We start from the raw sequence: 20835 nt of genomic DNA on the forward strand, positions 1-20835 counted from the left end.
TGTAGTACAAACCAATCTTTCTTTGTATCAAGGAACCTAATTCTGCGAGGATTGTATTCTTGAAATGTTGCCCCAGAAGTGCTGTATCCTGAGACTGTCGCTTACGTGTGAAACTCCTTTTGGTTTAGGCTTGGTTTCAGCCTCTTACCTGTTTCCTTCTTGCCACAAACCTTTGCTTCTCAACTTGCAAGCTGCTGCCTTGGGTTTTTTTGAACTCATAGTGTGAAGCTAGAAGGGTCTTAAGGCACAGAGTTTAGTTTATGCTTTGCTCCAACAGCCACGGTGAGGGAAAGGGCTGCCCTTTGTGCAGCAGAGGGAAGGCGAGCAGCACACTCACAGCTTCTTTCCACTCCTCAAGTGATAAAGCAAAGCAGCAGGGTTTCTCTTCACAGCCAGGACTGAAATCCTGTGGGGCTTGTTCTCCCTTTCTGCTGTCCCCCGGGCTGGCACTTGCTGCGCCTTCTCCAAGCCGCTCTGTCCCAGACCTGAGCCGACATGGTACTGAGTCGCTGCTGCGCTACAACGCCGCCAAAGCACGGGGCGGCCTTCACCTTGGGGTTCTGAACCTGTTAATTAAAATCTTATTCAGCCCTTGCCACCATAGTCACCATTTTAGCGGAGCAACAGTTCGTCGGAATAACTATGCCAATCTCTGAGCTAGCTGCTGATCCCACACAGAATCCGGGAATGCTCAAGTCATTTAACTGCCTATCTGACCTAGTTGCTCCCAAACCCTTGGCTTGCTGCATCCCTCCCGCCCCAGGAGCAGGCTGGCGTGTTCGGCCACCACAGGGATCCCAAACACCGTGTATGATGTGCTTCCAAATAAAGGCTACGATGCTACCAACTGACCTTATGTGAGGCTACTTAATGATAGCTCAGCGGCCTCCCAGCTTGAGGTGACACATCAGTGAAGCACTAGAGGAGAGGGAAGGAAGGAAGGCGAGGTCTTCTCCCTGTCACAGAGCTCCGAGGCACATGCCTGCTGCTGAAGTGGAGCAGGAGGGGGAACAAGATGCTGGCCTGGTGCTGCTATACTTCATGTTCAGTTGGCTGGAGTAATTGCTATAGCACTATTGTGCTTTTCCCGCAGCTTGCCAGGCAGGATGTGGCTAGGATAAGGTTGTAGCCCAGTGGAAGGCTTCACATGACTTTTAAAATGTTTGCAAAAGCAAAAGAAAACAAAACTCTGTGGCTCTGCTGTCTCTTCAGCTGGTTAGAAACCAGGAGCCAACCCTGGAGACGTTAAAGTGCCTAGTTGTGCTGCAGCAAGGGAACTCAGCTCTGCCCCAGGCAAGAAGGTAAGGCTTTATAGCCTTCAAAATACAGTTCATGTGCTGCACACCTGCTGGAATCCTCTTTTCATTTCCTTTTTAGCACTGGTGACCTCCTCTTTTAGTCTGTGTTTTGTTTAAGAGGTGCTTGTGGCAGTCCACCTTGCTGGTTGTGGCTGGACAGGACTGTGTCACTGCTTTATGGTTAAAACTCCTTTCCTGGGCTGAAGCAACCGCCAAACCCTTCTCACTCCCTTGTTCAGTTAGAGTTGGTGTCCGTCATGGAGCACTGAGGGTTTGCTTCCTTGTTGGAGGCTGAGCTCCGTCTGCCCTCTCCCAGCAGCCACGAGCCATCACCCCCTCCACCCGTATCCTAACGTATCATCAGCAAAACACATTTGTGATGCACGTGGTGATTCGTAATCCAAAGATTGAGGAATTTCAGTCCTAGGGCACCGTTCAAAGTGAAATCAGAGCAATCGCACAGCGCTCAGAAGCTGAAACCAAGGGATACAGGCCTCGAATATAATGGTTGTCCCAAACTTCCTCCCTGTCCCGAGCGTGGCGGCAGTAGCTGTGGCTGCCTGCCGTTCTCCGACAGCTGCCAGGAGCCCGTTGGGAAGTAGGACTGAAAGCTAGGTTCATATTTTGCACTTTTGATACTGGGTGCCAGGGGGGGAATTAACTTATTTGGCAAATTGTCTTTTTTTTTTTTTAATTTTGGTTTTGTTTTGGTTTTTTTTTTTTTTGTATTTGTGATCAGGCACTGGTGTCATTTTGGTTTAAAACAATTACAGATTCGCAACCAAAATAAACTATTTTAATGTGTGATGAAGTGGCTCTGTGTTTCCGTGTACGAACTGATCACCCCTTTGCGTCAGCTCAGGAATTCCGGGGGCAATTAAATCGCTTCTGCCATAGGAGATGCCTGGTTATTCCCAGCAGGAATTTCAGTCAGTTCTGCAATTCAGGCCACTCTGGCTGCCCTCCCTCTGCGTTCATTGTCCTGCTGTTGTATCATAAACCTTTTACCGTGACAGCTTTCCGATGAATCCCTGTAAGCCAGGTGAGTAATTGCCACTGCGAAAGCAGAGGCGAAGCACCCTTAGCATCATCTTCTCCCTTTCTGGGTGAAAATGGGCTGTTCAAACCCAAAAACCTACGGTTTATCAGCTTAAAATTGTCTTTTCTAGTGGAAAATGGCATTTATTCCTTACTGCAAAGCCTGCATGTGCTGCAACCAGTCGAGGGGAACAGGACATGGGAAGCTGCGATCATCCCAGGCAGACAGGAGCTGCTCTCACATTGTCTTCACTCCAGGGAGAACGCACAGCATCTCAAACAGCAAGTTTGCCCCCAGGAGGGCCGTGTTACCTAAGGAAAGACAAAAAGGGGATAAAACCAAGCTAGGAATTCCAAGCCCTGGGCAGCCTCTCTGCCAGGCACACATCTGGCTCAACCATCCCAGCTCAAACCTGAGCCTCTGTGATTGGGCAGTTTTGGGCTCCTCACTCCAAGGAGGACATTGAGGGGCTGGAGCACATTCAGAGAAAGGGAACGGAGCTGGGGAAGGGTCCTGAGGGCCCTGGGGCTGTTTAGCCTGGAGAAAAAGAGGCTGAGGGGAGACCTCATCGCTCTCTGCAGCTCCCAGAGAGGAGATTGTGGTGAGGTGGGTGTTAGTCTCTTCTCCCAAGCAACAAGTGATAGGAGGAGAGGAAACGGCCTCAAATTGCACCAGGGGAGGTTTGGATTGGATATTAGGAACAGCTTCTTTACTGAGAGAGTGGTGAAGCCCTGGCAGAGGCTGCCCAGGGCAGTGGGGGAGTCTCCATCCCTGGAGGGGTTCAAAAAATGCATAGACATGGCAGTTGCGGACATGGTTTAGGAGGCACGGTGGGGTTGGACTGACAGTTGGACTGGAGGAGCTGAGAGGTCTTTTCCAACATGAATGATTCTGTGATTCTATGATAATTACATGCATGTAGCCAACTCCTGTCTGCCCCAAAGTAGGTGGTACCACATTCCCAAGGGCTGCTTTCCTGTTCCTTCACACATCACCATCGCAGGATGATGATGAGCAACTCCAGCAGCTCCTGCCTTGCTAGTTAGGGATGGTGCCAGTGCCCAAGGCTGCCGTTTGGCTTTCGACACTAGATGGCATCTAGCCGAAAATCAAAGGCTCTGATGCGAGGCTTCTCAGCCCTTGCCCAGTCCCCATCGTTTCTTTGGACGCACCGGAGACGTCATACATGGGTGCAACTTCCACCAGGTCACATCCCACTATGTGCAGTCCTTTGCAGCCACGAATGATCTCCAGCGCCTTAGGGAGGAAACAAAGTTGGGATCAAGAAACACATCTGACTTAGTGGAGCGGTCGGAGCGCTCTTTTACCCCTTTGCAGTGAAGGAAACCCAGCCTACACGAACCAAATCACATCAGTGCAACGTTTCCTTTCCTCATTACTACCATGAAATGCTCCCTGGTCTCCCTAATGCTTCGCTGCACTGGTGGCACAACCTCTTTTAGTGGGAAATGAAGCGGTATACCCATTACCTGTGCAGGTGTGAGCCCGGCTATCTCCGGTGTGCCGGTGCCCGGGGCGTACGCAGGGTCCAGTCCATCGATATCGAAACTGATGTACACGGGCTTGTCCCCCATCTGCTTCCTCACCTCCTCCATCAGCGGCACCAGGGACTTCATCCAGCATTCTTCAACCGGGACCACCCGGAAACCCTGTGGGCACACAGACACGCACATGCTCACCCAGAGAAAGGAATGGGAGCATCCTCTGCCCCATCGGGAATTTCTGCTGCAATAAATCCTCATCCCAGCTGCAGAGGTGCACCCTCCGCTCACCCTCGCTTTCTTATTCCCCTCTCAGCTAACAGCTCAGAGTCCTTTTCCTGCGGGCGAAGCCACTGGCATGGTTCAAGATGTAGAAGGGACGTTTCTTTACTGTCAAAGCTAAGGGAATATTAATGGCACAGGAATATTAATGGCAAAAAAAGAAAGCAGTGCTCAGCGCACGCCTGTGGCCGTGCTTACCTGGTCCCGGCAGTACTTGTAAGGATCAGGGTCATAGGAGGAGCCTCGGATGCCGATCTGGACCACCCGGCTGCAGTCCAGCAGCCCTTCCTCCACGCAGCGCCGGAATGGGGTCCCATGGTAGATCTTCTCCCCCAGGGCTTTGTCTCCAGTGTCAGTGTGAGCATCCACGTGCACCAGTCCCACGGGACCATGCCTGGTTGAAAGAGGGTGTCCACGTCAGTCCCCTGTCCTGTGTGCAAAGGCCCTGCCTACATCATGGACAGCAAACCAGGAGCCTTCCCAAGGTTCTTTCCAGGTCCTTATTCTACAGCTTCAGGTCAGGAACTTACTTTTCTGTCATAGCCTGCAAGATGGGGTATGTTATGGTGTGATCTCCACCTGCAAGAGGACAGGAAGAAGGTGTTACACATTGCAAGAGGTGCTCAGCTCTTATTATTTTTGTTCCCAGTTAATTTCTGCCCCTCCCTTGCGTTTATCCTCATCTAGACATCCAGGACTTAATTCCCAAAGTAAAACCTGAGGCTCCCAGATGCAGGAGGCTTCTTCTCTCCTCTTGTCTCCTTGGGAGGACCTGAGATGCATGACTCCACTGGTAGGGGCAGCAGAGACCCTTGCCCAGGCTTATAAATAGCTGTTTGAGTCACATCCGGGGACGCTGTGACTGTGAATTTGCCTCTTGTTACTCTATGCCTTCACTTTACTTAGCGATGCCAAGCCGCGACAGCTGGAAACTTGAACACGTGCCCAAAATGACGCCTTGTGCAAAGCAGCACCCTGCCAGGCGCTCGCCCAAGCTCGAAGCTTTCCAGAAGGACACGGACTGTCCCCGCTTTGGGTCCTGCTCAACAGGACACCAAACACACAGAGCCGATGGGATTTGCAGTTGATCTTCAGGCCGTGCCTGGAACAGGCTCTTGGCTCCCCGTTTTTGACACAAGAGGCATCACTGACAGCAGCGATTTCAGCACAGAGCATGATTTCCCCATTCAGCCCACAATTTTCCCCATTCAACCCATGATTTCCCCATTCAGCCCACGGTTTTCCCCATTCAGCCCATGATTTAGCACCACAACCCCTGCGAGGACAGATTCATTGCTCAACTACCACGATCAGAGTGAAAAGGGGAGGAGGAGAGGGAATTTGGATGCGCAGGGATGCAGCAGGGAGACACGGGGTCCTCACCCAAGGTGAGGGGCACGCAGCCGGAGGCCACTATCTTCCGGAAGGACTCTCGGATGAGGCGGCAGCTGTCGGGCAGGTTGTAGAGGTTCACGTTCACATCCCCAATGTCAGCCACCCGCAGGGAGTCGAAAGGTGCTGCCCCGGTGCTGCTGTTGTAAACCCTCAGCATTGCCGACTCGGCCCGGATCTGGCGCGGACCGAACCTGGGAAGAGAGCACAGTGGGGAAGAGCTGCTGGGTAGAGATCCCGATTCCAGCACTCCTCATGGAAGAAGAGCCGTTCTGGCCAGAGGGATGCACCAGCTTCCCTGACACCTTCACTAGCCCTTACCTGGCTCCCGGCCGGTTGGATGTGCCCGTATCCATGGGGACACCAACAAAAGCTGCATCCAGTCCCTCCGCCGATGCCTGAACAGGCAGTTTCATCATGGAACAGATCCCTGCGGGCCGGGCCACGATCAGGGCACTGGGGGGCACGTTGAACTGCGAGCCCCAGCGGCAAGAGGTCCCGCGTCCCACGTGCCGGAGGAGCCCCATGGATGCGCTGGGAGAGGAGCTGGAGGCATCTGGGAGAGCCACAGACCACAGGTCATGGTGTGGGGCGGCTGCTGCAGCGGATGCAGACAGCTTGCGAGAGCAGAGCCTGGCTTCCCGTGGCAGGAGCTGGCTGCAGGCAGCCCAGAGCAGGCACCTCATCCTGCCCCACAGGCTCCAACGCTCTGACCCACACGGAGCAGAGCGAGGGTTGTTGCCGAGCCTGTTCCCTCACAGCTGGAGTGCCACAACCAGGAAGAGCGCCAGCCGCCTCTACCATGGCTCCCTCCGCCCTCCCCGGGGTTCAAAGTGCAGCCGGACACCACGCTGCTCGGGAAAGGGCAGAGATTTCCCTTAGGCTTCGCATTCCCACTCCTGGACACCCCCTTTCCCAACAGCTCAGTGCAAACACCAGGAACAACAGCTCAAGTGCTTCTGATAAGAGCCTGCCTAAGCATTAGCATGGCAGAGCGAGAGGGATGCGCTGGGGAATATTCCAGTTCTGCTCCAGTTTTGCAGGATTTGTTGCATGAACAGCATATACTTTTAAACAGCACTTCACAAAAGCACCCGGAATGCTGAAGAATCATTAAAAAGTTTCATTAATGAAAGGCAGGCAGTGAAAGCAAACAAAAAAAAGAACACCTAACCTCAGCAGAACTGCAGCCAGACAAAATGCAAGCACGGGGAAAGCAATAATAGGGATTTAGGAACTGGAGGCAGGGCTGCAGGACAAGCGTTTTAGGCCATTTTTGAGGCCAGAGAGATGAAATGAGATGATCCCCAGAGGAAGCAAGTGTCCTGTGCCTGAAGTTAACCAGCACAGATCAACCCCTGGTTGGCCTAATAACAGCATGCTTGAAATCAGATGGCTCCAGCTCCTATAATTCTGCTCCCTACTCCTGTAGCAATTGGACCTGGGGTGGAAATCAAGAGGGGAAAAAAACCAGAGTATGCTGAGCTAACCAGTTCCTGCTTGTTCCGAGAAACAGCAGAACAACAGAAAGGTCAGAGTAGAGATCTACTGGAAAGGTGAGGGCATTTGCTCTTCAAAAAGATCCCAAGACAGCATCTGAGGAACAGGTCTCAATGCTAGACACCGGGGCATGGAGCTGCCAGGAGAGCACAAACAAATCCAAAGCAGCCATCCCAGCTAAAAACGCATTGCAAGAGCTCAGGATCTGATAAAAAGCAGCAGCAGCCTTGGTTAGGGTCAAACCAAGATTAAAAAGTTCTTTTTCTGCAACTTTTGGTCCAAAGAGCTCATTGTCTGTGATTTCCCGCGCTCTGTGCTCTTTGCAGAGCCTCTTTACAGTGCCAGCAGTGTGCTGTGTCCAAGGCAGGGCCGTTCCCTGGCAGGTAACTGCGCCGTTTCAGCGTACGAGACCTTGACAGCGTGTTACCGTGCCATGATTCGCTCAGGGGTATCAGCCACCAGGAATACGATGTCAAATACCTGGAAAGTACAGGGACAGCCAGTGATTTACCGGTCAGGAGAGCATGGAATGGGCACAATCATGAGGTAAGTCTTTTCCTCTGAGGGGAACGCCACTTGCAATAAAATAACAGACTTTCCAGTGCCACCTTTGGAACAATCAATCTGTTAAGACATCCCTGACCAGGGCTGCTCCCTAGGTCTCCACAGCCTGGATCCCATGAGGGGAGGTGAACTCAGAGAACCCACTCAGCAGCAGAGCTTAATCTTCAATTTATTGTGCAACAAGCATAAATAACTTTCTCCCCAAGTTCCTTGAAAGGAGATTACAGACATGAAATCAAACAACGTTGTCATAACATGAATGTTGTTATTCAAACATCGATGTCTCCCATCCTCCCCGACCAAAGGACATCGTTGCTATATAGAAAAAACAGGTCAGTAAAATGGAAAGGAAAGATTTTACATCCCTTTGCCAGCTAGGCTTTCTCAGTGTGCTGTTTAAATCCATGTGCAGAGCAGCGAGACAGCGCCTCCTCCCACACACATCCCTTTCGCTTCATTCAACGCACAACTTCAAACTCAATTCTGAACTTCCAAACAGGAACAAACCCCACAACGTACCTCAGGACACCCGCAAGGTCAGCAAACCCTCATCAAGGGAGTAACAAAGCAAGGGCATTTCCTCTAGCAGGGATAGAAAAGCTGTGTGTACTAGAGATAAACTCAAGCTCTCAAACACAGGCCTGCAGCTTTGTTCCCTAAAGCACTATGGGATTCCAGGCAGACAGAAAAGACAAGATTCCTATGTGCCTTTAGAAAGTGCTGTTTATCTACCACCAGGTCACATCCCAGATGGCGCTGCTCTTCACCCAGACCGGCTTCTCCAGGCCAGCAATAGGAATATTGCTGCCCACAGGTCTTCAAACTCAAGGTTTGCCAAAAAGCACATCTTCATTTTGGTTTCCACTCTGCTTTTATCCACAAGCCCATCCATAAGCAAAGCAGCCGCGGACTGGCAGAGAAGCCAGGCGACCATCTGGTCAGGTTTCAGGGTCTTGGATGCCAGGACGCTTTCACCCCAGAGGCTGAGGTGAAGCACGTTAGCAGCGACTCTAGCGGACAATCTCTGCAAGGGAAAGGAGAGGGAAGATTAGCTGATCCACTGCAATCCTGTCACACTGCTACATCTACACTACCAAGGTCCCCCCAGCCTATTTCATAGCACCACGAAGTCTCTGTGAATAAGAAACCTCCAGTTCCTGACACAAACACCCACTGGAATCCCTGGAACTATTCGGTCTCACACTTGTGAGACCACGCTGTACTTCAGCAAAGACCTTTTGTTTGTCTTGGATGTTATTGAGGCTGCAATTGTATCAAGATTACAGTCCTGAGCCCTCCCCAGCAAAATCATCTACAAATAATACTCCCAAAGGCTGGAAGAGAAGTTCCTCACCTTATTGGGATCCCTCCGCAGAAGCATCTTTATGACTTCCTTCACGTCAAGGGGCACATGGTCAGGCAGACTCGGCAGCTGCTCTTCCCGGTAACTTCTGCTTTCCAGAGTCGAGTCGCCGTGGCCATAGAAAGGATTGGCCAGGCCAAGGATTTCATAGGCAATTGCTCCAACGGCCCAAGCATCGGCTTTGCTGTAGTTGATCACTGTGCCCGGACCAGGTGATGCTGTGATCACCTGCACAGAGATGGGGATGTTCAAGAACACAGTTCTAGCATGGGCTCTGTGCCAAGACTCATTTCCAAGGGTCTAGTCACTAAAATAAACTGAGAAACTGAAACCCAAGCTAGGTTTCACCTACATCTCCAGTGTAGATATTCCCTGTTGGCTTCCTCTGGACACTGCTCAGCCCATTAGGACACTGGGAGGAAATTGGTCCTTGTGCCCAGCCTCTGGTTGTTGCCCCTGGCCAGCAGGGTTATTTCCCTCTAGGATTTTAGGAAGAAGGGAGACGTGCAGATGACCAACCAACACTACACCAGCACTTCAGAATGCAAAGGCACGGTGCTCCATGGCCAGCGTACAGCTAAGGATGTCTTTGCTTTTATGTAATCATCAGTGAAACAAAAAGGAACTGTAAATAATCTCACAACCACCTTGAACTTAATCCAAAAACTTGTATCAAAACAAAAAGGACTGCTGCATAAACTTCTTTAATAGCTACAGAGAAAGACTGAAGAGGATTGATGAAAGACTGAACAGGATACAGTTGGCTTTCTGGGCTGTAAGCACACACTGACGACTTATGTTGAGTTTATCATCCAAAACCCCCAAATCCTTCTCTTCAGGGCTACTCTCAATCCATTCTCTGCCTAAAAATCCATTCTCCACCAAATCACAGCAAAGCGATGCGCATTCATTCTCTCCACTGCTTCGAGACCTAATCCCACCCTTTTTCAAGTTCCTGGCACAGTGGGAAGCAAGCTTTTCAGTCTCGACAGTAGTGAGCCAGCAACACAAACCATTACTACATGGGGATTTACCTCGGGTGCCATAAGGCAGCCGTTGCCGCCCCGGTCCACGTAGGAGCTGGTGAAAGGCAGTCGCAAGCCGATGTTTTCATCCGCCAAACAGCAACCGAAGTCCGTGATCACCAGCCAGGGACAGCCAGCTGCGAACAACACGGGATGAGCAGAGTTAGTGCTCAGTTTGGGAGGACCTGGCTGCAGCAGACATCACATCAGACACCAGAAACAGCCTTCTGGATCAATCCCAAACCCCCAGGAATCAATCACACACTGCTTTCCTGCTTCTCTCCTGTAATACCAGGTCAAAATATCAGTTTTATTAAACCCAACTTGTTATTCCATTTTCTCTTTAGAGGATATCACTACTCCTCAGAGAATGTGTGCCTCATAATGTCACAGATACCATAAAACTAAAGGTTAGAGACTCATCCATGGGGCAATATTTTCTTCCCTTTGTTTTTATCTATAGCAAAATCTATTGACATACAGATATCCACTCGGCTATAGCAAAAGGCTGCAGAAACTCTGCATTAGTCCTTGTCCTGATGACAAATCAAACATTGCAAAGTGGAATCATCACTACTCCAGACTCCAAAATGCAAAAATCAACATTTTAGATCATTCGTAACTGCACTCAAATCAGCTCCAGAGAAGCTTTTCCTTCAGGAAAAGAAGGATGACATTAGTATCGCTCAGAAGCTGCCACGGCTGCTGTACCAAGACCTTTAACTACACAGATCTGTCTGCCTGCTATTGCTTCCTGCCCTTACAAATCTCAGCCACGCTGAAAAAGAGCTCAGGTAATTAAAAACTCAGTTAGAGAGGCTGACAGGAGAACAAGAAGATAAAAACGCTACTTTTGGCTTTAACACCGTTGGTTCCTTTGCCTTCCAATCGATACTCCATCATCCCAGGGAGCAGCACAATTGACTCGACCATGAGGAGGGATTTTAAGAGCTGCCTTGTGCTGTTTGGATAGTGAGAGACGACAGTCAAGAGCCTGAAGCCATGGCACCTCCGGTATCGCCAGTGTGGTGTTCCTCTACAGCCATCTGCTCCAGCCAACACATGCTGGGCTTCTGCAACGCATCGCCTCAGCAATACTCTGCCTCTCTCCACCTGATTACAGCCCAACACTCCTTTCAAGTCCATTTTAATGATCCAAAACATGAGGCATAGACAGGACAAATGATTCCCCAGTGGTGCAGTGACAGCAAGCGAGAAGCTAATAAACCCAACATCCTTCAAAGGGTTTGATGCTCAATTTTCTTGCAAACGCACACCTGGGTAAGACTTCCCTGAATACCTACATGACTGTGCGTGACTTAATTGTTGTTGATACTCAGCGAGTGACATACCAGAATCAAATTCAACCAGGATGTTGTCAGACTTCAGGTCCCTGTGTGCTATTCCATGTCGAACAAGATGATCCACACCTTCCAAGAGCTGTAAAATCATCATCGTGGAGAGACCAACATCTGGACTGTTCTCCCTCAGATACTGGCGCAGCGTGCACGGATAACTAGTCAGAACAAGGGAAAGCTCTGAGTTAGCACCCTGAAAGGTTATCACTTGCGGTTCAACCTCAGTGCTACCTGCCTGGGGCAAACTTGTACGTGCCACATTGTTCCTGACCTCTCTGCGACACGCTTTCCACCTCCCAGCCTCAACCTGACAGCACTCCCCCATCTGCTGTTCACAAATTCTGTTTGGCAACACCACCCGCCACTGAATTTTCAGTGCTCTTGCCCGAGTTCAACGACTGGCAATTAAAAAAACCTCTTAAAAAGGTTTACAGCGATCACTCTTACAGCTTTTTATGTTCTGGTGCTATATTTTGCACAAAAGAGGAGGTGGTTTAATAATCCAGATTGTATGAGCAAAATGAGATGTGCTAATCAGAAAGAACATGTTCTTCAGACACAGAGAAGACAGAACACTTCTCCAGATGCAGGCAGAACAAAAGAGTGCGAGACAGAAGGTGCTTTTACGCCAATGCCACTGCAATACCCACTCAAAACCAAAACCAAACCAAGAAAGCCAAAAATGCCGAGGCCTAATAAATCTCATTACCGATTCAACTCTGTCTTTAGCGGCATGTTCAGACGAGAGGTGAAGTTCAGACTTAGAAGGGCAGACAAATGGGGACAAACTCCATATTTCTCACTTTAATTTGGGGTAATTACTAAAAAGAACGGCTTGTCTTCATTGCCGAACTAGAGTTTAAATCTCAAGAATTTGGAACAGGTCTTGGGAAGCGCTTCCAAGAGTGTACTCTACTTCTTGGCAGCAGCCCAGGCCAAATCTTTGCAAGGACCAGACCAAATCTTAGCTGCAGAATACACAGCCCCGCTGGGCAGCCTCATGAAAAGCCTGAGCTGCATAACAAGCTTCTCTCTACCTACTTCTTCATCACCAAGAAGAGTGTGCGGCTGTGACCAATCCCTCTGGGATTCAGGTTTAATGGAAGAACATCAGGATAGTCTGTGAAGGCTCCAGGCAGCAAAGGGACAGAGGATGTGAACGCTCGGATCACCTGGATTATATTTGGATGAGGTTGCAACTTCTTCCTCCCAAGGACAGGTCTTCTGCAAAAAAGTATAGATACCACAGGTTACATCAATCTCCTGGTATTTATCACAGACCCATCTCTTATTTCCGGAATTACTCTTCAATAACATGGGCCATCCTGCCCACCAAAGGGTTCCAAGTAGTGTGCAAACATGTTTACTCTGCATTGAGAACCTCATTAGATAAAGCATTAAGGCTGTCCAGTACAAGTTACAAGGCTGAACATTAAATCAAGTGTTCGCACCCTGGAAACTACTGAGTTAGAGAGAAGAGGGAGAGCAACGGGTCTGCCCTCACAGCTGATCTCTTAACCAGTGTCTCAGCCCGGCATTTCCCACATTGGCACAAAGTGCCCACAGCCTGAGCAGATCCACTGCAGCAGGCAGGTCCCAGCCCTTCCTCTGGAGTCCAAAATCCACCCTGGCACTTCCCACAGCAAAGAGACACCACCAAGGCAGCACTGTCCGATGAAACATCAGTGGAAGGTGAAGAGAGCAAGACTTCACCTGTGGCTGCCAGAAGGCTCTGTTGTAGTTGGATTTCTCTATACAGAAGGTTGAATAGAAAATACCGGTGCTTTACCAGCACAGCAAAAGACGCTTTGCTGAAAACCCTTAAGTTCAACATGCAGCCTTTAGTTTTATTCAAAACCTACCAGCCCTTCCACACTGCTAAGAAAGGCAGAGCTAGTCCCAGGCTGCTTCTGGGTTCAAAAAGAACTACAACAGCTTTAGAGAAAAGAAACCAAACAATTATTTTCTTAGACATAAACCAAAGGACAGCGTCACACTATGCATATCAATTCAAAGTCTCTATTTTACGACACAGCCAGGAAGCTTTCTCTGCAATGAAAGGTGGGTTACCTGTCTCTATCTGCAAAACAGATCCCTCTTCCCTCCCATTCCCTGAATGTCAAATATCCTTTTAGCTGCTCTGTTACATTCTCACCCAACAACGTATCACACAGCATTCATTATTCATCTGCACTGGCAGCCGAGATGCATTTGAAATTTAAATCAGACAATCTGGACTTTGCAGTCCATTGTTTCGAATCAAACAAAAAGACGCGTTTTTGAATATCAAGATAGCTAAACTCAAGATAAATTAGAAGTACCCGTGCAATCCTCCACTTTGTGCTGCATGCTTGCTTCTCACTCAGGTGAAAGAGTGGGAACAGAGTCTTTTTCCATATTCTCTCTCACCAACTCCCCTGCATTGGAACAGTTTCTACCTCCCTGTCTGCCCCACACTCATTTTACAACCAAATCAGTTCTCAGATAACACAAGTCGTTTAATGCTTAATGCAGTCAAATGGTTACCAGTTGTATATTTCTGTAATTAAAAAGCACCATGACACACATTTAAGTGATTTTTAATTAGCTCCCCTTAGCCTTTAACAATATCTGCAGCTATCAAAGCATTTTACACATGGGGAAGCTAAGACACGGGGCACGGAAAACCTGGCCAAGCCACAGCATTATAAAGATGGATGGGTCCCTAATTACCATCTAATTACCTTCCGACCCTTTGGCACCATGCCATCCAAGGTGGTACAGCTGAGCTGCAGGTATTCCCACGCCAAGAGCTCCTCAGTGTACACAAGACTGAGTTAAATCACTATTTGAATAACAGGATTGCTACGCGGTTTCCTAACAGCACCGGAGAAAAGCACACGGGAGGAAAGACCCCAGAGGAGCCTGAAACACATCCCTGCGTGATATTTGAGGTGCGTGGCACTTCTGAAGGCATTGTCACTCAAACAAAACATAGGCATATCTTTAATGAGCCATTAATAACCGCAAGGCTTTGTTTTATCTCCTTTCAGGAGCTATTACAGAAACTTCTGGCCACTGTCTTAACAGCACAGACGTGCTGCAATATTAATTGATGGATAAAATTAGCATATGACTGTTTGAGAAGTGCTGCCATTGCCACTGCGACTGTACCTGCGGCTGGAGACAGCTCCATATTCTCCAGCTAAGGCAACCCTTGTGGCTGGAACAAGCTCTCGGCCCATAGCATCGAGGATGGCTTCACTGGATGAACCGGCCTGCAAAAGCAATCAAACACCACATTGGTTTGAGCTCCAGCATCATCTACTTTACTTTAAGCTACTCACCAAGGCCTCTTCTTGCAGAAAGATATCCATTTGTTTCTTCAAATGTATCCTCATCTGTCAGCGCTCCGAGCTATACGTTAACGCTCGTTTTCAACCTTAAATTCTGACTGGAAGAGCCTATGGCTAAATGCCAGCGGATTCTGGAGCCCGAGGGGTTTCCGATGTTGGCCTTTTGCAAGAGTCCCTTCGAATATCCACTTATCACATCAAGTGCCACAAAACTCTTCAATGGGAAAAGTCATGTGGATTTTTTAAAAGCGGAAGGGACACAGTGAGGGGCTGGAACATCAGAGTCCCCTTGGTTGGGAAACACAGCACAGATCTTGCCTGTTCACTTCACGGCAAGGGGCCACAGTACTCAGGTTCCTGCCACCCCAAGACCACCAACACACGCTTCAGCCATGCTGCATACAAGGATTCCATTCTTATCCCGACACTGACAAGGACAGCGATCCCTAAAGCACTGGCAGCAGTGGCTTTCCCATTCTTACACCTTGCCAGTGCAGCCGGCTTCAGAAAAGCTTTTCTTCCAGAAACACCACCTCCATAACTAAGAACTCCACCACCAGCAGCTCCCGGTGCTGATTCTGAAGGAATGAAGCACGCTAATTACCTTGCTCTGGGACTGCTCACTAACAATCGATATGTCCAATGTCAACATCAACAGCTTTGTTTTGACACGCTCTTCGTATGCTACATAATTAGTGCTTTCAACACTCAGGCATTAAACATTTCAGCCAGACTTCCCAAGTGACAGACAAAGAAATTAAGAACCGACTCCCTACCGAAATGTTCCACATCATTTTGATGGCCAATGGAAAAGCCTCTTGGGGTTGGTGTTTCACCACAGGCTCCTCTTCAGCCTCCTGTGAAGCCGAGGTGCCATCTGGCTGCATGGCTGGCTCCTGCGCTGCAAGACGGCTGTTCTCCACATTCCCATGATGATCTCCGGAGAAAGGAATAGCTGCTTCATACACAGCAGCACTGCAGCCCTTCCCGATGGGTTGGCCAATGAGATACTCTTCCAGCTTGAAGCCCTGCCAGCGGAAGGAGCTCAGCGGATTTTTCTGTGGCTTGTTCTTTCCGACAAACACATTCTGAAAGAAAGAAGAAAAGACAACAATTCAAAAACCCGCTCAGTTGTTCAAGACTTCCCAACAACGGAGAACTCTCCCAGTGTTTAAGCGATATTAAGCATCCCGATGGGTTGATCCATCTCAAAAGCCACAATCAGGCCCGACCCATTACAGTACAAATCACCGTAACCACAGAGGAAATTGTTAAACCGTATATTTTGGTCTGAAATGGATTATCCCTAAAGGAGTTTTTGCCAAAAGTGTCCTCCCCAAGGGCACTGTGGATGCACAAGAAGAGAAGGGATGGGGAGAAGGAGTCATTTGCTAATCTAGAACATAAACATGTTTTGTAAAGAAAAGACTAACTAAATACTTCTAAAAAGAGACATGCTATTACACTTTTCTCCCCCTCCATAATTAAACCAGGCAAATAGCACTTAAGAGAAAATCCAATTAGGAGCAACAACAGATGGGAAAACAATGCTGTGAGCTTTTGTGGCAGCCGAGTATGAGGGTTGGTGAATCAGCGATGGGAAAAGCTGGGGGAGGAAATTGAGACAAGAGAATCATGGAATTGTCTGGTTGGAAAAGACTTTTGAGACCATCAAGTCCAACCATACCTGCACACTACTAAATCATCCCTGAGCACCTCGTCTACCCGTCTGCTAAACACCTCCACGGATGGTGACTCAACCGTTTCCCCGGGCTGCTGTTCCAGTGCCCAAGAAACCTTTCGGTGAAGAAATTTTTCCTGATGCCTAATTCAAACCTCCCCTGGTGCAACTTCAGGCCTTCTCCTCTCACCCTATCACACACCAGGTGGGAGAAGAAACCAACACCCACCTCGCTCCAACCTCCTTTCAGGGAATTGTAGACAGTGACAAGGTCTCCCCTCAGCCTGCTTTTCTCCAGAATAAGCAGCCCCAGTTTCCTCAGCTGCCTCTCATAACTCTTGTTCTCCAGCTTCTCCACCAGCTTCACTGCCCTTCTCTTGGACACGTTTCATCACCTCAATGTCCTTCTCCTAGTGAGGGGCCCAAAACTGAACACGGGAATTGAGACGCAAGAAAACAAAACACAGGAGGACTATTCCAGCGTTTAACCACAGCATTCCAGATCCTACAGTTCCAGTGGTGCCACAGCTGTCACCTGGACCGATTTAAACCAGTGTTGGTGGCCCCAGGACAAAGGGACACAGATTTGGGGATGGTGGAAAGGGGAGACAGCAAATTTAACCATCAAGCGAGGGCAGGGGAGAGAAAGCATCCCAAGAAAGTTCTGGGAATGGCAGAACCTCCACACAGTCTGCTGGTTAGCGGGGCAGATGGCAGCCAGCTCCAAGTGCCAAAGTGCCATGGTTATTTTTACCCATGAAATGCACTCAGCACCATCCATCCCTGGTGCCCGACCAGCACGGCCTGGGCCAGCCGTCCGACTCAGGGAGAGGGGACGGACTTGGGGGCTCAACATCAGCCTCCTGGGACACGGGACACCCAGAACCAAAGCCCTGGCACCCTCCATGGTGGGGACTGATGGGTTCCTCACAGCGAGGAACCCCGGTACCTGCTCTGGGGTGGTGAGGGGCTGCTGAGAGAGGGGCTTCCTCAATACCCTGTTATTGAGGAAGAAGAGGTGTCACCCTTCTGGGGGTGTCTGAAGGTTCCCCAGTCTAAGGACCCCCTCCCCTTTGTGGAGGTGTCAGAAAGACACACACCCCTCTATTGGAAGGGGACACCTTTCTGGAGGTGTCTGAAAGACACAGAATCACACAGAATCACCAGGTTGGAAAGGACCCACTGGATCATCGAGTCCAACCATTCCTAACACTCCCACAGAATCACCAGGTTGGAAATTGGGGTGTGAGGGTCTCCCCAGCCCAAAGATGCCCCCTTCCCTTTATGGGGGTGCCCAAGGGGCTCTCCACTCCCCTTTATGGGGTGTCTGAGAGTCCCCCCCGACTCCCCTTCATGGGGATGTCTGAAGACCTCCCCACTCCTCTTTATGGGGTTGTCTGAAAGGCTCCCCATAGGAGAGACTCCCCTCCCATTTAAGGGGGTGTCTGAGGGGCTCCCCAGAGGAGGGACCCCTTCCCCTTTATTGAGTTTCTGATGGATCCCTCCCCCCCTTCCCTCTACTGGGGTGTCTGAGGGGCTCCCCAGAGGAGGGTTCCCTTCCCCTTTATGGAGTTTCTGATGGACCCCCCCCTTTCCCTCTACTGGGGTGTCTGAGGGCCTCCCCAGAGGAGGGACCCCTTCCCCTTTATGGAGTTTCTGATGGACCCCCCCTTCCCTCTACTGGGGTGTCTGACGGGCTCCCCAGCCCCAGGGACCCCTTTCCTTTTCCGGGGGCGCCCAAGGGACTCCCCACTTCCCTTTATGGAGTTTCTGACGGTCCCCCCTTTCCCTTTACGGGGTTTCTGAGGGACCCCCTCCCCTCCCCTGGGCTCTGCGGGGCTCCCCCGCCGCAGGGCCCGCTCCCCTGCCCTGGCTGGGTGCCTGCCCCCCCGCACCTGGATGTGCCTGCAGGCGGCCTCGGCGCGTTGCTGCTCGTCCAGCCGCGGCTGCTGCAGCCCCAGCGCGGCCGCCAGCGCCAGGCAACCCCCGCCGCGCCGCGCCGCCGCCGCCAGCCCCGCCGCGGGGCCTCCGCGCAGCAGCAGCCGCCACAGCCACGGCCGCCATCGCGGCCACGGGCCGGGCCCGGGAGGGACGCGGGGAGGAGGAGGAGGAGGAGCCGGGAAAGGGGCGGCCGGGCGGGGGGCGCGGGGGAGGCCGCAGCGCTGCAGCAGCCGCAGAGCGCGGGACAGCAGCAACCGCGCAGCCATGGCGGGGGGGGGGGGAACCGGGGGGTTAATGGGGAGGGGAAAGGGGGGGATAATGGGAAAAGGGGAGGGAAAAGGGGAGGGGAAAGGGGAGGGGAAAGGGAGGGGAGAGGGGAGGGAATGGGGAGGGAAACGGGGAGGGGAAAGGGAGGGGAAAGGGGAGGGGAAAGGGGAGGGAATGGGGGAAAAGGGAGGGGAAAGGGGAGGGAAAAGGGGAGGGGAATGGGAAAAGGGGAATGGAGAAAAGGGAGTGGAAATGGGGAAAGGAGAATGGGAAAAGGGGTATGGGAAAAGGAAAGGGAGTAGGGAGGGGAGGTGAAAGGAGGGGAAAGGGGAAGGGGAAAAGGAGGGGAAAAGAGAGGGGAGGGGGAATGGGGAAGGGGAAGGGAAAAGGGGAGGGGAATGGGAAAAGGGGAATGGGAAGAGGGGAATGGAGAAAAGGGAGTGGAAATGGGGAAAGGGGAATGGGAAAAGGGGTATGGGAAAAGGAAAGGGAGTAGGGAGGGGAGGTGAAAGGAGGGGAGAAGGGAAGGGAAAAGGGAAGGAATGGGAAAAGGGAAAGGGAAGGGGGAATGGGGAGGGGGGAAAAGGAGGGGAAAAGGGAGGGAAAGAGAAAGGTGGATGGGGAAGGGGAGGGAAAAGGGAAGGGAGAGGGTAAGGGGAAGGAACGGGAAAAGGGCAGGGGAAAGGGGAGGGGAAGGAGAAAGGGGAATGGGGAAGGGAAGGGAAAGGGGAAGGAAAAGGGAAGGGGAAGGAGAAGGGAAGGGGAAGTGGAAGGGAAGGGGAAGGAAAAGGGAAGGGGAAGTGGAAGGGAAGGGGAAGGAAAAGGGAAGGGGAAGGAAAAGGGAAGGGGAAGGAAAAGGGAAGGGGAAGGGGAAGTGGAATGAAAAGGGAAGGGAATGGAAAAGGGAAAAGAGGGAAATGGGAAAAGGGTGGGGAATGGGGAGGGGAAACGGGAGTGTCAAAAGGGAAGGGAAAGGAGAGGGGAATGGGGAGGTGAAAAGGAGGAGAAAGAAAGTGGATAGGAGAGGGGAAGGGAGGGGAAAGAGAAGGTAACGGGGGAAGAGGAGGGGAACAGGGAACAGGGAATAGAAGAGGGAAAGGGGGTGGGAACTGGGGTTGGAACTGGGAGAGGAGTGGGGAAGGGGATGAGAAAAGAGAAGGGAACGTGGAAAGGGAGAGGGAAAAGGGGATCGGGGAGGGGAAGGGGAGGGAGAACGGGGAGAGGTGTGGGCATGGGGTCTGAGCTGGGGAGCGGGGAACTGGAGCAGAGGGGACAGAGCGTGCCGTGGGATGCAGGGAAAGGGGCACGGGACAAGGGAGAGGGGAGAAGAGGGGCAGGGAGAGAGGTGTGGGGCACGGGGCATCGGGTGGGGAAAGGGGAACGGGCAGGGAGCAGGGCATGGCATGTGGAGAAGTGGGATGCAGGGACCAGGGCATGGAAGTAGGTGCATGGAGAGGGGCAAGGGTCCTGGAGCAGGGACACTGAGCAGAGTACAGGCAGGGCACACACAGGGACACGGCTGAGTACCGTCCGGTGCACGGCAGAGCTTGCCTTGTGCAATGCCAGCGCACAGCTCGGGGTACAGAGCAAGGTCCAGGCAGGGCACGGCTGGGACACGTTTGGGCACAGTGCACAGCAGGGCATGGAGCAGGGTGCAGCCAAGGATACCCCTGTGCAGTGCAGGGCACAGCCCAAGACACAGCTGGGTGTGCCTTGTGCATGACAGGGCATGGAGCAGGCACCAACGGAGCACAGCCGTGGGCACGGAGCAGGGCATGGAGCAAGGTACCAGCAGGGCACTGCCCTGGGCATGGCTTGGGCACAGTCCGGTGCGTGGCATGGAGCAGAGTCCTGGCATGGAGCAGAGTCCTGCCCTGGGCATGGCCAGGACACAGCACAAAGCAGGGCATGGAGCAGGATTGCCATCAGAGCCCTTGGGCATGGGTTGTGCATAGCCCAGAGCAATGCAGGGCAAGGAGATGGAGCTGTTGGAACGGTGCAGAGGAGGCTACAAAGATTATCAGAGGGATGGAGCACCTCCCATAGGAGGACAGGCTGAGAGAGTTGGGGTTGTTCAGCCTGGAGAAGGGAAGGCTCCGAGGAGATCTTATAGCGACCTTCCAGTACCTGAAGGGGCTACAGGAAAGCTGGAGAGGGGCTGTTTGTAAAGGCTTATGGGGAGATAGGACTGGGGGAATGGATATAACCTGAAGAGGGGCAGATTTAGACTGGACATTAGGAAGAATTTCTTCACCATGAGAGTGGTGAGGCACTGGCCCAGGTTGCCC

The 20835-nt window shown here is 51.4% G+C and overlaps 2 protein-coding genes across 2 annotated transcripts; both read right to left on the reverse strand.

Annotated features, from left to right (window-relative positions):
- Nucleotides 1-2: 2 nt before the first annotated feature.
- On the reverse strand, nucleotides 3-6323 carry AGMAT (agmatinase). The gene is made up of 7 exons (XM_009562380.2): nucleotides 5835-6323; nucleotides 5505-5707; nucleotides 4652-4700; nucleotides 4320-4515; nucleotides 3828-4007; nucleotides 3510-3594; nucleotides 3-2648 (listed from the first exon to the last, which is right to left on the reverse strand). The coding sequence occupies exons 1-7, from the start codon at nucleotides 6197-6199 to the stop codon at nucleotides 2575-2577; spliced, it is 1152 nt and encodes a 383-aa protein (XP_009560675.1). The 5' UTR covers nucleotides 6200-6323; the 3' UTR covers nucleotides 3-2574.
- A 1406-nt stretch (nucleotides 6324-7729) lies between these two features.
- Nucleotides 7730-18551, reverse strand: PINK1 (PTEN induced kinase 1). Its single transcript, XM_054085549.1, has 8 exons — nucleotides 18235-18551; nucleotides 15435-15746; nucleotides 14477-14580; nucleotides 12365-12547; nucleotides 11318-11481; nucleotides 9975-10102; nucleotides 8932-9168; nucleotides 7730-8601 (listed from the first exon to the last, which is right to left on the reverse strand). Exons 1-8 carry the CDS (start codon nucleotides 18544-18546, stop codon nucleotides 8341-8343), a joined length of 1701 nt encoding a protein of 566 aa, XP_053941524.1. The 5' UTR covers nucleotides 18547-18551; the 3' UTR covers nucleotides 7730-8340.
- Nucleotides 18552-20835: the final 2284 nt, after the last annotated feature.

The sequence above is a fragment of the Cuculus canorus genome, chromosome 21, assembly GCF_017976375.1.
Source record: "Cuculus canorus isolate bCucCan1 chromosome 21, bCucCan1.pri, whole genome shotgun sequence".
In the NCBI taxonomy this organism is placed as follows: Eukaryota; Metazoa; Chordata; class Aves; order Cuculiformes; family Cuculidae; genus Cuculus; species Cuculus canorus.

What these genes read in the sequence shown, in the direction of transcription:
- AGMAT (XM_009562380.2), bottom strand. Translation starts at nt 6,199, where the DNA reads ATGAGGTGCCTGCTCTGGGCTGCCTGCAGCCAGCTCCTGCCACGGGAA. An exon ending in TTGCAGGCTATGACAGAAAA is followed by an intron (nt 4,516 to 4,651) that starts GTAAGTTCCTGA and finishes TCTTTCAACCAG; the next exon opens with GCATGGTCCCGTGGGACTGG. An exon ending in CCGGGCTCACACCTGCACAG is followed by an intron (nt 3,595 to 3,827) that starts GTAATGGGTATA and finishes TTCCTCCCTAAG; the next exon opens with GCGCTGGAGATCATTCGTGG.
- PINK1 (XM_054085549.1), bottom strand. Translation starts at nt 18,546, where the DNA reads ATGGCTGCGCGGTTGCTGCTGTCCCGCGCTCTGCGGCTGCTGCAGCGC. An exon ending in AAATGATGTGGAACATTTCG is followed by an intron (nt 14,581 to 15,434) that starts GTAGGGAGTCGG and finishes TTGCTTTTGCAG; the next exon opens with GCCGGTTCATCCAGTGAAGC. An exon ending in GGAGCTGTCTCCAGCCGCAG is followed by an intron (nt 12,548 to 14,476) that starts GTACAGTCGCAG and finishes ACTTTTTTGCAG; the next exon opens with AAGACCTGTCCTTGGGAGGA.